At 38.6% G+C, this 12,373-nt stretch overlaps 1 protein-coding gene across 5 annotated transcripts in view; it reads left to right on the forward strand.

Moving 5' to 3' along the window:
• The window catches only part of fbxw12 (F-box and WD repeat domain containing 12), a 55,029-nt gene that overhangs the window by 23,038 nt on the left and 19,618 nt on the right, over positions 1-12,373 (forward strand). For all 5 annotated transcript variants that reach the window (XR_009446492.1, XM_059649861.1, XM_048547512.2 and 2 more), the window contains 6 exons: positions 766-887; positions 1,941-2,150; positions 3,557-3,721; positions 8,032-8,248; positions 11,301-11,485; positions 11,571-11,701. Coding sequence is in view for 4 of the 5 variants with exons in the window: in XM_059649861.1 (XP_059505844.1) it covers positions 766-887; positions 1,941-2,150; positions 3,557-3,721; positions 8,032-8,248; positions 11,301-11,485; positions 11,571-11,701 (1,030 nt within the window). In the remaining variant the exon portion in view is untranslated. The remainder of the gene's footprint in view (positions 1-765; positions 888-1,940; positions 2,151-3,556; positions 3,722-8,031; positions 8,249-11,300; positions 11,486-11,570; positions 11,702-12,373) is intronic.

Raw genomic sequence — 12,373 nt, forward strand, 5'->3', positions numbered from 1 at the left:
TGAATTAAGGGTTCATTGGGTGTGGAGCGATTACATAAATGTGGGGAACTAATGATCAGAGTGAGTTATGTGGAGTGCGGTTAACGGAACGAAAGCTACCACTAAAAATGTAGATTGCTAAAATATAGTTGTTATTTTCTCCTATAGAAAACCCTCACCCCTGTCATGACCCTATTAATTCTTTCCCCACATCCCACTCAAAGCCATGATATTCTGAGCAGCTAACCCACATGAAACTATGACACAAATGTCCCCCCACCTGTGTTGGTCTCCTAGTGCAAAGCAACCATTTATCCCCAGCCACCAAAGTGCATACGCGTACCACTCCAGATACCTGGAAACCAACTGTTTTCTTGATTACCTGATGCAGGAGCAGGCTATGAAGACACTGAGTTGAAGCTACTTGTGTTGGTAGTTGGAAAAAATCACAGAGCAGGATGAGCAAGGGGAACATGTATGCTATTGTGTTTGAGGATTTAAAGTGCAGACTTCTCCCAAGCTAACATCGTGTGAGAATAAGGTAAATTAGAAGGACACAGGGGATTCCCTCCAGCCACAATTTAATACCCCACCAACATCATTCTATCAGGCAGGACAGATTAAATCAGAGCTACAGCTGGAAAAGAAAAACTTGAAATGGAGAATTCCATACAAGGAAAATACAGTTCAATCTGAATATTGCTTCTAACCAACTGTCTTTCCTAACAAATTACAATAAGCCAGCAAATTGCTCATGGCCACCTGTATTTGTTTTCATGTTCAAAGACAGTATCACTGGCCTGCAGTACCTAAGTAATCCTGACCATCAGTTCGATACTGGGATTTGTAAATCATTGGTGTGCACAGCTTCCAGAGACTGTACACTGCGAGCATGGAACATTCAGGAGGTTAGCAGAATCAATTTCTTAATCCACTTGTTGCTAACTACTTCAGTAAGAATTGCTGCTAATAACTGGCGCTTTAATGAGCAAGTGTGTATTATAAAAGAACAATATGAAATATTAAGCAACAGAAAATGTGTATAAAATTATAATCCTTTTATAATGAGTGCCTTGGTCTTGCAAAATCAGCTTCCTCCTAGCTAAGTTTATCAATGGGGTTGTGAGGTTAATGTATATTACTCAGTGTTAGCTTGCTATAAAATAATAGACTTAATTTTGACATAAAAAGACACAAAATAAACAATGTGTTCTTTTAAAAACAATAAATGAACTTGATAAAGTTGACATTCACATTTTGGGAAATAATAAGACACAAGTCACAATTATGAAGTGAACTTCTGAATAAGAATTTCTTCACACAGAACTAGCAACAAATGGAATAGGTTGCTGTTGGGTTTGGCAATATCAAATCCACTGAGGCCTCTGATCAAGAATGTACCTATTTCTATTCTAGCAAACAGTAAAAGGCACAGGGAACAAACGTCTGAGAAGAGAGTCGGCTGGTAATTTCTAGCTGAAAACTCTATTGTGATAAAATTAATTTATTTAGCAAAATTACCATGTATGATAGTGTACAAGTCTAGTTCCTAAGGCAGTTTCTTGTTAAAACATACTAAATCAACTTTTACAAGAATAACATATTACAAGGGTTGAAATATATGCTCTCCCATTTTCTTGCGATTGTAGAGTTGGAGACTGTTTGCACCCAGCATGCTTCCACAGTAGCCCGGAAGTTTGCTTCACTGGTGTGCTATTTTATAATTCTGTCAAAGTAGATCTGCACTAGAAATTTCAGCAGCAAGTGGGTTGTAATTACAAAGAGTTTGAACATTTTGGTTAAAAATTGTTAAGTCAATTTATACTCAAGTTAAATCACTACTTAAATATATGCAGTATTTCAGCATATCTGTTTATGTATGACGTTTCATGTAAAGCTGAACGTGGACTTTGTCCAGAAGGTTCATAACTAAATCATGCGACACATCTTGTGTTTCAAAGGGTAAACAACTATGGTCAACTCCAGTGCAAGAAGAACCGTTGGTGAAATTAATAACTGTCCCACAAAAAGACCTTGCTATCACCACAGACTCAAAAGGAAAAATCAAAATTTGGCATGGGCAGACTGGAGATGAGTTGGCTGCATGTGATACTTCATGCTCAGTTTGTCATTTGGTGACCAGCAATGTGAATAACCAGCTCTACCTAACTGTATGTCAATTTATTTAACAATATTAGTGTTCTTGAATTTTAAAATGTGTACTGCTATAGGTGAGGTAAGTTAAGATCACGTCAGACTTTTTTAAATCAAAAAGGTATAATCAATTTGTCTTGTTCCTTAATTTTTAATTCTTCAGAGTTTTGTGTGCCCTCTTAGATAAGTAAGTATGCTGTTAGTCAGGGATCTTTCTGTGCCTGGGATCAATATTCTATGACACATTCAGCAGAAATACTAAATGTAGATACAGCCTTAAAAACTGGCATGAGCCAGGATGAGAATTTCTGATTTTAAGTACCCATTTGAGAAAGCAGTTAGATTGGCAATTTAGCATTTCAACATGATTGGATCTCTTTGACTGTGGGTTTCAGGAAACAAAGCATTTATCTACTTGTTCAGTGTTTATCATAGTTAGCTTGTCTCAAGTTGTAATATATTTGATGGATTTTAAAAAAAGTGCTTTACAGAAGATAAAAACATACAGAATTGATTCTTTTTGACAAAAAAAAATGAAAATGTATAGGATCACTTCCCTATCATTCTCAGTAGCGCAAATGTGACAGTATTTCATCTGAGCTGATACTGTTAGCAAAGACACCCACCGGCATTGTGAATTCAGCCTTTTTGTTTAACTCACCGGCACACATTTCCAAATACTACTAAATTTTTTTTCCCCTCTTAAACTTAGCATTCATAGTTTATTTGAAATTATATCTTCCTGTTCTTGTCTCCCAATTTCCAGACTAGTTTTTCTCCATGTAGTTTCTTTGTGTAATCATAGTTGCTCGGCTGAAATTTTTGTTTGACAATAAACCAGGACATGAAAGTTGAGCACAATTCACAATAGTCCAAGTACTCCCTTGATCTCTTGCGGCTTAACTCCTCAAGGAGTGACTGAATTCCGGACACTTCTACTACAGCTAATGGCAGGAGGATGTGGAAAGGCAGTGAGATCAAAGGCTGAATGGACACAGGTTTAAAATTAAAGAGGAGAAAAATCATACATCCATGATAATCACACAGTGGGCAACAGAGCATAATAGAAAAGGAAAATAAGAGATCCAGAAGTGAAACATAGAGATAGGTGTTATGGATCATATTCCTCAAGCCTGCTCTGCCGATAATAAAATTTCGGTTGATTTTAGGCTTCAAATATATCTTCTCACCCACTCTCCATACACTTGAGAACCAGAAGAGCTGCGGTGCTCTAAATCAAAAACCAACAACAGCATACTGTTCTGAGGAAGGGTCACAGGCCCTGACACATTAATGCTGATTTCTCTTCACACATGCTGCCAGACCTACTGAACGTGCAGCAATTTGTTTTTGTTCCCCATACTGTTGATTTCTTTACCAAAAAGTGAAATACAGCATTTTAAAAGTTTGCTTTTCATTGTAGGCTGGCACTAGAGGAGGTTCACTTATCACACTAAGTATTCCTAATCTTAGCCAGATCACTCACTTGTCAGTGATGAAGGATTATCAAGTCGATTTTCTACTGGTATCACCAGATCAGCAATGGATCATTGCTGGTACAGAAGAAAATAATGATATCCCTGCTAAGGTACATATTTCTATCTTGTGATCTTTTAACATGTCTTTTACAAATATAGAATGCTGTAATATCAAACATGTCATTACTGTTCTAATGTAGCAGCAATTCTAAGTGTTATTAAAATCAATCTCTAACTATTGTAATGTAATGTATCACTGATCACATTGATGCAAAACACTAAGGTGCAATGCTGCAGGGATGGTAGTGTGAAGTGCAACTCAGATTGGCACTGAAAATAAAAGATCTGCAATCTTATCTCAGATGTAAATTTGACACTGTTTTGGCTTCACACTGGCTGTGAAATAACTGCAGGCTTTGAAAGATTAAAAGACAAATCACTGGTCTGGCTGTGAATAGTTCAAGTATAATGTTTAGCTCTTTTTGTATGAAGATCATAGGGAGTACTGATGTTCCTTTCTACCCCTAGCATTAAAAATTGGTTATTAACTAAAACTGTAATATATTTGTGTATGAACAGTATCACAGTATAGTAAACTTTGCTTAAACTTGCACCTGAATGAACCAGCAAAAATTATATACCTCAAATACCACAAAGTTTGCTGTAATTTTGTGTCCAATTATTATAGTATTTTAAATTTATTTACCTCAGTGTAAATATACTTGTTCAATCAGTATACTGTAAGGGTTGGTGTTGGGTCCACTGCTGTTTGTCATTTTCATAAATGACCTGGATGAGGGCGTAGAAGGATGGGTTAGTAAATTTGCAGACGACACCAAGGTCGGTGGAGTTGTGGATAGTGAAGAAGGATGTTGTAGGTTGCAGAGAGACATAGATAAGCTGCAGAGCTGGGCTGAGAGGTGGCAAATGGAGTTTAATGTGGGCAAGTGTGAGGTGATGTCCTTTGGTAGGAGTAACCGGAATGCAAAGTACTGGGCTAATGGTAAGATTCTTGGTAGTGTAGATGAGCAGAGAGATCTCTGTGTCCATGTACACAGATCCTTGAAAGTTGCCGCCCAGGTTGACAGGGTTGTTAAGAAGGCATACAGTGTTTTAGCTTTTATTAATAGAGGGATCAAGTTCCGGAACCAAGAGGTTATGGTGAAGCTGTACAAAACTCTGGTGCGGCCGCACTTGGAGTATTGCGTACAGTTCTGGTCACTGCATTATGAGAAGGACGTGGAAGCTTTGGAAAGGGTGCAGAGGAGATTTACTAGGATGTTGCCTGGTATGGAGGGAAGGTCTTACGAGGAAAGGCTGAGGGACTTGAGGCTGTTTTCGTCAGAAAGAAGGTTAAGAGGTGACTTAATTGAGACATATAAAATAATCAGTGTTAGATAGGGTGGATAAGGAGAGCCTTTTTCCTAGGATGGTGACGGCGAGCACGAGGGGGCATAACTTTAAATTGAGGGGTGAATGATATAGGACAGATGTCAGAGGTAGTTTCTTTACTCAGAGTAGTAAGGGAATGGAATGCTTTGCCTGCAACGGTAGTAGATTCGCCAACTTTAAGTACATTCAAGTCGTCATTGGACAAGCGTATGGTTGTACATGGAATAGTGTAGGTTAGATGGGCTTCAGATTGGTATGACAGGTCGGCACAACATCGAAGGGCCTGTACTGTGCTGTAATGTTCTATGTTCAATTGGCCACACAGAAGATCAACATGGCATTCCAACCAGAACTCCATCAACAAACACATTGGCTCCAAATCAATCTACCACACCCTGAGAAAAAGAACAGGAAATGACATCACCAACCCAAGGAAACCTAACCAGATAAATGGAAAGCGGGACATAACACCAGCGCTTCGTCGGAGACTCACTGATGATGTGACCTAGAATGGTGACGAAACGTCTGAAAATGAACCTTCTAGCTCAGCGAGCAAACTCACACCCAGAAGATCAACAGTTGATTCAATTTCAAGTCAATTCCTCTCAAATACCCCAAACTGCTACAATGTTCAAGTAGTCAGTTGAGGGTGAAAGTGAAAAGGCTGTCTGCCACTGTGTTCTATTTAGGCAAAGTTGCCTTATTAATTATGTGATTTATGCTATAAATAAAGTATAACAGTGGTGTATACTCCGTGTATTATATTTCTATTAGTTAGCGAGTTTTGAGAAGATTTGTAGCTCAGGTTGAGGTTCTGGATGGGAGTTTGCTCGCTGAGCTGGAAGGTTAGTTTTCAGACGTTTCGTCACCATTCTAGGTAACATCATCAGTGAGCCTCCGACGAAGCGCTGGTGTTATGTCCCGCTTTCTATTTATCTGATTAGGTTTCCTTGGGTTGGTGATGTCATTTCCTGTTCTTTTTCTCAGGGGATGGTAGATTGGCTCCAAGTCAATGTGTTTGTTGATGGAATTCCGGTTGGAATGCCATGCTTCTAGGAATTCTCGTGCATGTCTCTGTTTGGCTGCTCCTAAGATGGAGGTGTTGTCCCAATCAAAGTGGTTTCCTCCTTATCTGTAAGTAAGGATACGAGTGACAGTGGGTCATGTCGTTTTGTGGCTAGTTGATGTTCATGTATCCTGGTGGCTAGCTTTCTGCCAGTTTGTCCAATGTAGTGTTTGTCACAGTTCTTACAAGGTATTTTGTAGATAACGTTTGTTTTATTTGTTGTCTGTATAGGGTCTTTCAAGTTCACTAGCTGCTGTTTTAGTGTGTTGGTGGGTTTGTGGGCTACCCTGATGCCAAGGGGTCCGAGTAGTCTGGCAGTCATTTCGGAAATGTCTTTGATGTAGGGGAGAGTGGTTATGGTTTCTGAGCCCGTTTTGCCTGTCTGTTTGTGTTTGTTGCTGAGAAATCGGCAGACTGTGTTCATTGGGTACCCATTCTTTTTGAATACGCTGTATAGGTGATTTTCTTCTGCTCTGCGTAGTTCCTCTGTGCTGCAGTGTGTGGTGGCTCGTTGGAATAATGTTCTAATGCAGCTTTGTTTGTGGGTGTTGGGATGGTTGCTCCTGTAGTTCAGTATTTGGTCCGTACGTGTTGTTTCCACACACTGCAGCACAAAGGAACTACGCAGAGCAGAGGAAAATCACCTATACAGCGTATTCAAAAAGAATGGGTACCCTATGAACACAGTCCGCTGATTCCTCAGCAATAAACCCAAACAGACAGACAAAACGGGCTCAGAAACCATAACCACTCTCCCCTACATCAAAGACATTTCCGAAATGACTGCCAGACTACTCGGACCCCTTGGCATCAGGGTAGCCCACAAACCCACCAACACACTAAAACAGCAGCTAATGAACTTGAAAGACCCTATACAGACAACAAATAAAACAAACGTTATCTACAAAATACCTTGTAAGAACTGTGACAAACACTACATTGGACAAACTGGCAGAAAGCTAGCCACCAGGATACATGAACATCAACTAGCCACAAAACGACATGACCCACTGTCACTCGTATCCTTACATACAGATAAGGAAGGACACCACTTTGATTGGGACAACACCTCCATCTTAGGAGGAGCCAAACAGAGACATGCACGAGAATTCCTAGAAGCATGGCATTCCAACCGGAATTCCATCAACAAACACATTGACTTGGAGCCAATCTACCATCCCCTGAGAAAAAGAACAGGAAATGACATCACCAACCCAAGGAAACCTAACCAGATAAATAGAAAGCGGGACATAACACGTAGCGCTTCGTCGGAGGCTCACTGATGGTGTTACCTAGAATGGTGACGAAACGTCTGAAAACTAACCTTCCAGCTCAGTGAGCAAACTCACATCCAGAACATTTGTATTAGTGTTTTTATATTGTTTATGTGGACCTCTTGATTATCTGTAGTATTTGATCAGCTGGCACACTCTTGGTCCCATAAGTGCCAGTTAAAAAAATGTTTGCTTATATTAAGCAGTAAGAGTGCAAACAATAATGCAGCTTAGTTATTCCCTTTATATATCACATTCTATGGAATCCTCATGGAGAAATGAAAACAAATTTTACAGTTTAATGCAGCTGGTTTAAAGGAAGTGCAGGTCAGAAATCAATTTCAAGAGGTCAGTGTCATAAATTTATGGCTTACAAAGTTTCCAAACCAATTAATGTCATCACTGGATTATAAAATTTAACCTGTCATTGTGAGAGTTCAAATATTAGTCAAAATGACAATGGACAATTTCTAGTGGACATTTCTACCAATAATCTCCTTAACATTAAACTAAGAAACAAAATTATACATTGCCTGTATTGTTTCCATAAAGAAAAAGTCAGTAGGTTAAAGATAATTATGCTGGTCAATAAGAAGGATCTGATGAATTTTGATTGCTCGACATTTTATTAAATATACCTAATCTCATATAGGAACAGAGCCACTAAAAGAAGGTATACTTCTTCCAGGTGTTGCGAACAGAACTTTTATCAAACTATGGTAATCTGTCACCACCACCAACAACAGACTCCTTACCACTGAAGGGTTGTTTTACAGCTTGCTGGTTACCAAAAAAAGCGTCCAGAGTGGTTACGGTAACCCACAGCAATGTCATGTCTTCTGAGATCTCTATTGTTACTCTTGATATCATTCTTCAGAAAACAAAACAGAAACTGGAAATACAAGGTAATAATTATCTCCATTTTGTGTTGTAATGTATGATATTGTTAAAATCTTATTAATTTATTCAGCAAAGATTTTGGGTTTAGAAACATAGAAGATAGCAGAGTAGGGCATTCAACCCCTTGAGCCTCATCTGCCATTCAATATGGTCATGGCTGACTGTTGAGCTCAATAACCTAATATTGCTCTCCCTCCATACAGTTCTCAAGAGCTATATCTACCTCCTCCTTGAAAACCTACTGTCTTGACTTCAAACATCTAGTAGTAGTTACTTCCACAGGCTCAACGCTCTGGGTGAAAAAAATTCTCACGAGCTCACCGTAAATGGTTTACCCCCATCCTTGAACTATGACTGCTGCTTCTGGATGGTCCCTACCATCGGGAACATCTTTCTTGCATCTAACTTGTCTAATCATGTAGAATTTTGTAGATTTCTATGAGATCCACCTTCATTCTTCTAAATTCCAGTAATACAATCATAACTGACTCAAACTCTTTTAATACATCAGTCCTGCTACCCTAGCAAGAACCTCCTTCTTCAGTTAAGGTGACCAAACTCCACACAATATTCCAGGTGGCCTCACCAACTCCCTATGTAATTGCAACAAGACGTGTTCCGATACTCAAACCATCTTGCTATGAAGGCCAACATACGGCTTGCTTTTACTGCCTCCTGGCACCTGCAAGCTTACTTTCATTGACTGGTGAACTAAGACACCTGGATCTTATTGAAAGTTCCAACATTTCAATATACAGCCAATTAAATAATAAGGTGCCTTCCTTTTGTTGCTACCATAGCAAATAACCTCACATTTAATCACATTATCCTGCATGTCAAGTGTTTTGCAACTCACTCAGCCTGTCCAAATCACACTGCAACATCTCTGCATCCTCCTCACTGCTCAGCCTTCCACCTAACTTTGCATCATCCGAAAATTTTGCAAGTTCATTTAGGTCCATCATCTAAACCATTAACATATGTTGTGAATAGCTAGAGTCCTAGTATAGATCCCCACACTATCCTGATTGGCAGGCAGTGACGTTCGGAAAAACTCATTAATTCCTACTCTTTGTTTCCTATCTGCTAACCAATTATCAATAATACCTCAATGCACTACCTCCAAAATTATGCACTTTAATTTTATTCATTTAATCTCTTAGATGGGACTTCGTTGAAAGCCTTCTGAAAGTCCAAATAAATCACATCTACAGACTCCTCCAATCAAGTCTAGTTACATTTTTGAAGGATTTCACTAGATTTTTCGTGCACAACTTCTCTTTTGTAAATACATACTTACTGTGTCTGATTTTCCAAATGCTCTGATATAAAGTTCTCGATAATGGATTCCAGTATCTTACCCACTAGTGATGTCAGACTTACTGGACTATAAATTCCGTTTTTAAATAGTGGAGTTACATTACCTACTCTCCAATCTATAGAAACTGTTCCCAAATCTGTAGAATCTTGGAAGATGACCACCACATAGCATCCACTGTTTCTTGGGTCACTTCCTTAAATAGTCAGGCATGTAGGTTTAGTAGGCATGAGGGATTTATCAGACTTCAATTGCATCAATTTATCTAATACCGTTTCTCTACTAATTCAATTTGCTTAGTTCCTCCCTTTCACCAAATCCTGTGTTCTCCATCATTTCTGATGTGTTATTTGTGTCCTCCTTCATGAAGGCAGAAGTGAAATAGGAATTTACTTTAACAGGGAAATCATTGTTTCCCATTACGAATTCCCTGCTTCTGACTGTAAGGAATCTACATTAGTTTTCACCAATCTTTTTTCTCTTTACATACCTATAGAAACTTTTACAGTCAGTTCTTACGTTCACTGCAAGCTTACTCATTCTCTATTTTCCCCTTCTTAATAAATCCCTTGGTTCTCCTTGCTGGATTCTAAACTTTATCCAATCCTATTTTTTCTTTCCTGAAAATTTGTGTGACTCTGTTTTGCATGTCATACTGTCTCTAACTTCGCTCATAAGCCCTGGTTTGACCACTGTTCTCCTTGTACTCACACCAGATGCTAAAACATATTTTGTAGTTCACCCATTCACTCTTTGAATGTTTGCCATTGCCTATCCACTGTCATTCCTTGCAGTAACATTTCCCAATCCATCGTAGCCAACTCATGCCTTCATACCATTGTAGTTTCCCTTTAAGATTCAGGATCCTACTCCCAGAACTAACAACATCACTCACCATCTTGGTGGAGAATGTCATATTGTGGTCGCTTATCCTCAAGGGGTATCTCTCAGCTACATGACCAATTATTCATTTCTCATTGCACGTTACTCAGTCTAAGATGGTCTGTTCTTTAGTTGGTCCCTCAACGTATTGGTCGAGAAATCCATCCTATAGACACTGTAGGAATTTGACGAATTTGATTTGCACAATCTCTATGCAGATTAAAGTCACTTTTCATTACAGATATTCAAGTACCACATTTATCTCTGATTTCCTGTTGTTTATAGTTACTGTAGGGATTGCTGTTGAAATTTATTATTCTGCAAGCTTCAGCTTCATGATTTCACTCAGTGCAGCTTGTGTTTTATGTATGTTCGCATTTGTTAGCTCAAATTAACTATAACGATAAGCAGTATGCCTCTGATCACTTAGTTGATTGGTTTGTTAACATACCCAGATTGTCTTGTACTGCACTCATCAGTTGTATTAAATATTCAGCTCTCGATGGTCAGAGTATGCTTGGGACGTTAGACAAGTTCACAAGTGGGATCACCAGGGTTGTGTCGTTCTCATAGGCTGCCAGGACGCTGGAGACTGTCCATTTTAATGAAATAGTGCAGGGCAGCAATCTATTTGGATGCAAATCCTGGAGTTTATCCAGTTAGATTTAACAACTGCATATTTCTCATTGATCCATAGCTTCAAAAAGTTGAAGGAACTGGTACAACTATTATACCCATTGTTTGTGTTGATGAGTAGATCCACGTATGCAAAGTGTTAAAATCTCTTCCCTTTGGAAGTTACACATTAAATGGTAATGTGAATTTAATCACTTGATATTCTGTGTTATTTATATAAGCTAAACAGGTTGGAAATTTCACCTGCAAGATAGTTGGCTGGAATAATAATAATATACTTGTTGAAGGCCATGGAATTAATACCATCATTCTAGCACAAGGTACTGAACTGAAACTGTTTTCCATTGATGGTACACATCATGCCAGCTTTCGTCACCACAAGGAAACAATCAGTGCAATTTCAGTGGTACGATTTACAAGTTTGTTTAATAATTAGATGACCATGTTAAAATTTAAACTGTTCTCACAAGGTTTTATTTTTATGTATAAAGGATCCCTTCCGTGTGGTCACTGCATCAATGGATCTGTCACTTAGAGTATATATCTGGAAAAGGCAACCAAACAAATATCTCAATCTTGAAAGTAATTACCATTTGCTGGGGGGTTCTCACTTGAGATCCAGGTATGATCGCTTTCTTTGCATTTAGCAAATCATTTAATAATGAGAAATCACTACTTTGTACTTCATTACAGATGTTCTATATTGTCCCCAATTAAACAAGTGAGGTAGGGGATGAAATGAGAATCAGACAACGGGTAGTTGAAATGATCATTATCAAAAGGGAGAAATTTGACAGAGACTTTTGATTATTAATTTCCTCTTAGTAGCTCTAAGAAAACAACCGTTTGGAATGAAAGGCACCAAAGCTCTTTATTAGTAGATGTAAGTGAAGTATGGGAACGCAAGTAGTAAAGCCAGATTGATTGGAGTTTGCTAGATTTATGATCAGCATTTCTGCAGCTATGGAAGCAAAACAAACATTGAAAACATGGAGATGGGGATTGAATGAAATTGTTTGGGACATGGGCAAAATGGTTTATGTTTTGTAAGATTCTACAGTTGCACAATGTTGGATTTAGCCTGAGAAACAGTTTTGGGGTGGATATACAACAATGAAAAACAGTGTGTGAAATTTTGTGTTGCAGCAACAGGTTAGTGGACCTGAAACACTGACTCTGCTTTCTCTTCACAGATATTGCCAGATCTGCTGAGTTTCTCCAACAATTTGTTTCTGTTTTTCCAGTTTTAAAGTTCATAAAATTCTGACTCATAATGATCAGACATAACAGCGAC

This window comes from Stegostoma tigrinum, chromosome 11 (genome assembly GCF_030684315.1).
Source record: "Stegostoma tigrinum isolate sSteTig4 chromosome 11, sSteTig4.hap1, whole genome shotgun sequence".
In the NCBI taxonomy this organism is placed as follows: domain Eukaryota; kingdom Metazoa; phylum Chordata; class Chondrichthyes; order Orectolobiformes; family Stegostomatidae; genus Stegostoma; species Stegostoma tigrinum.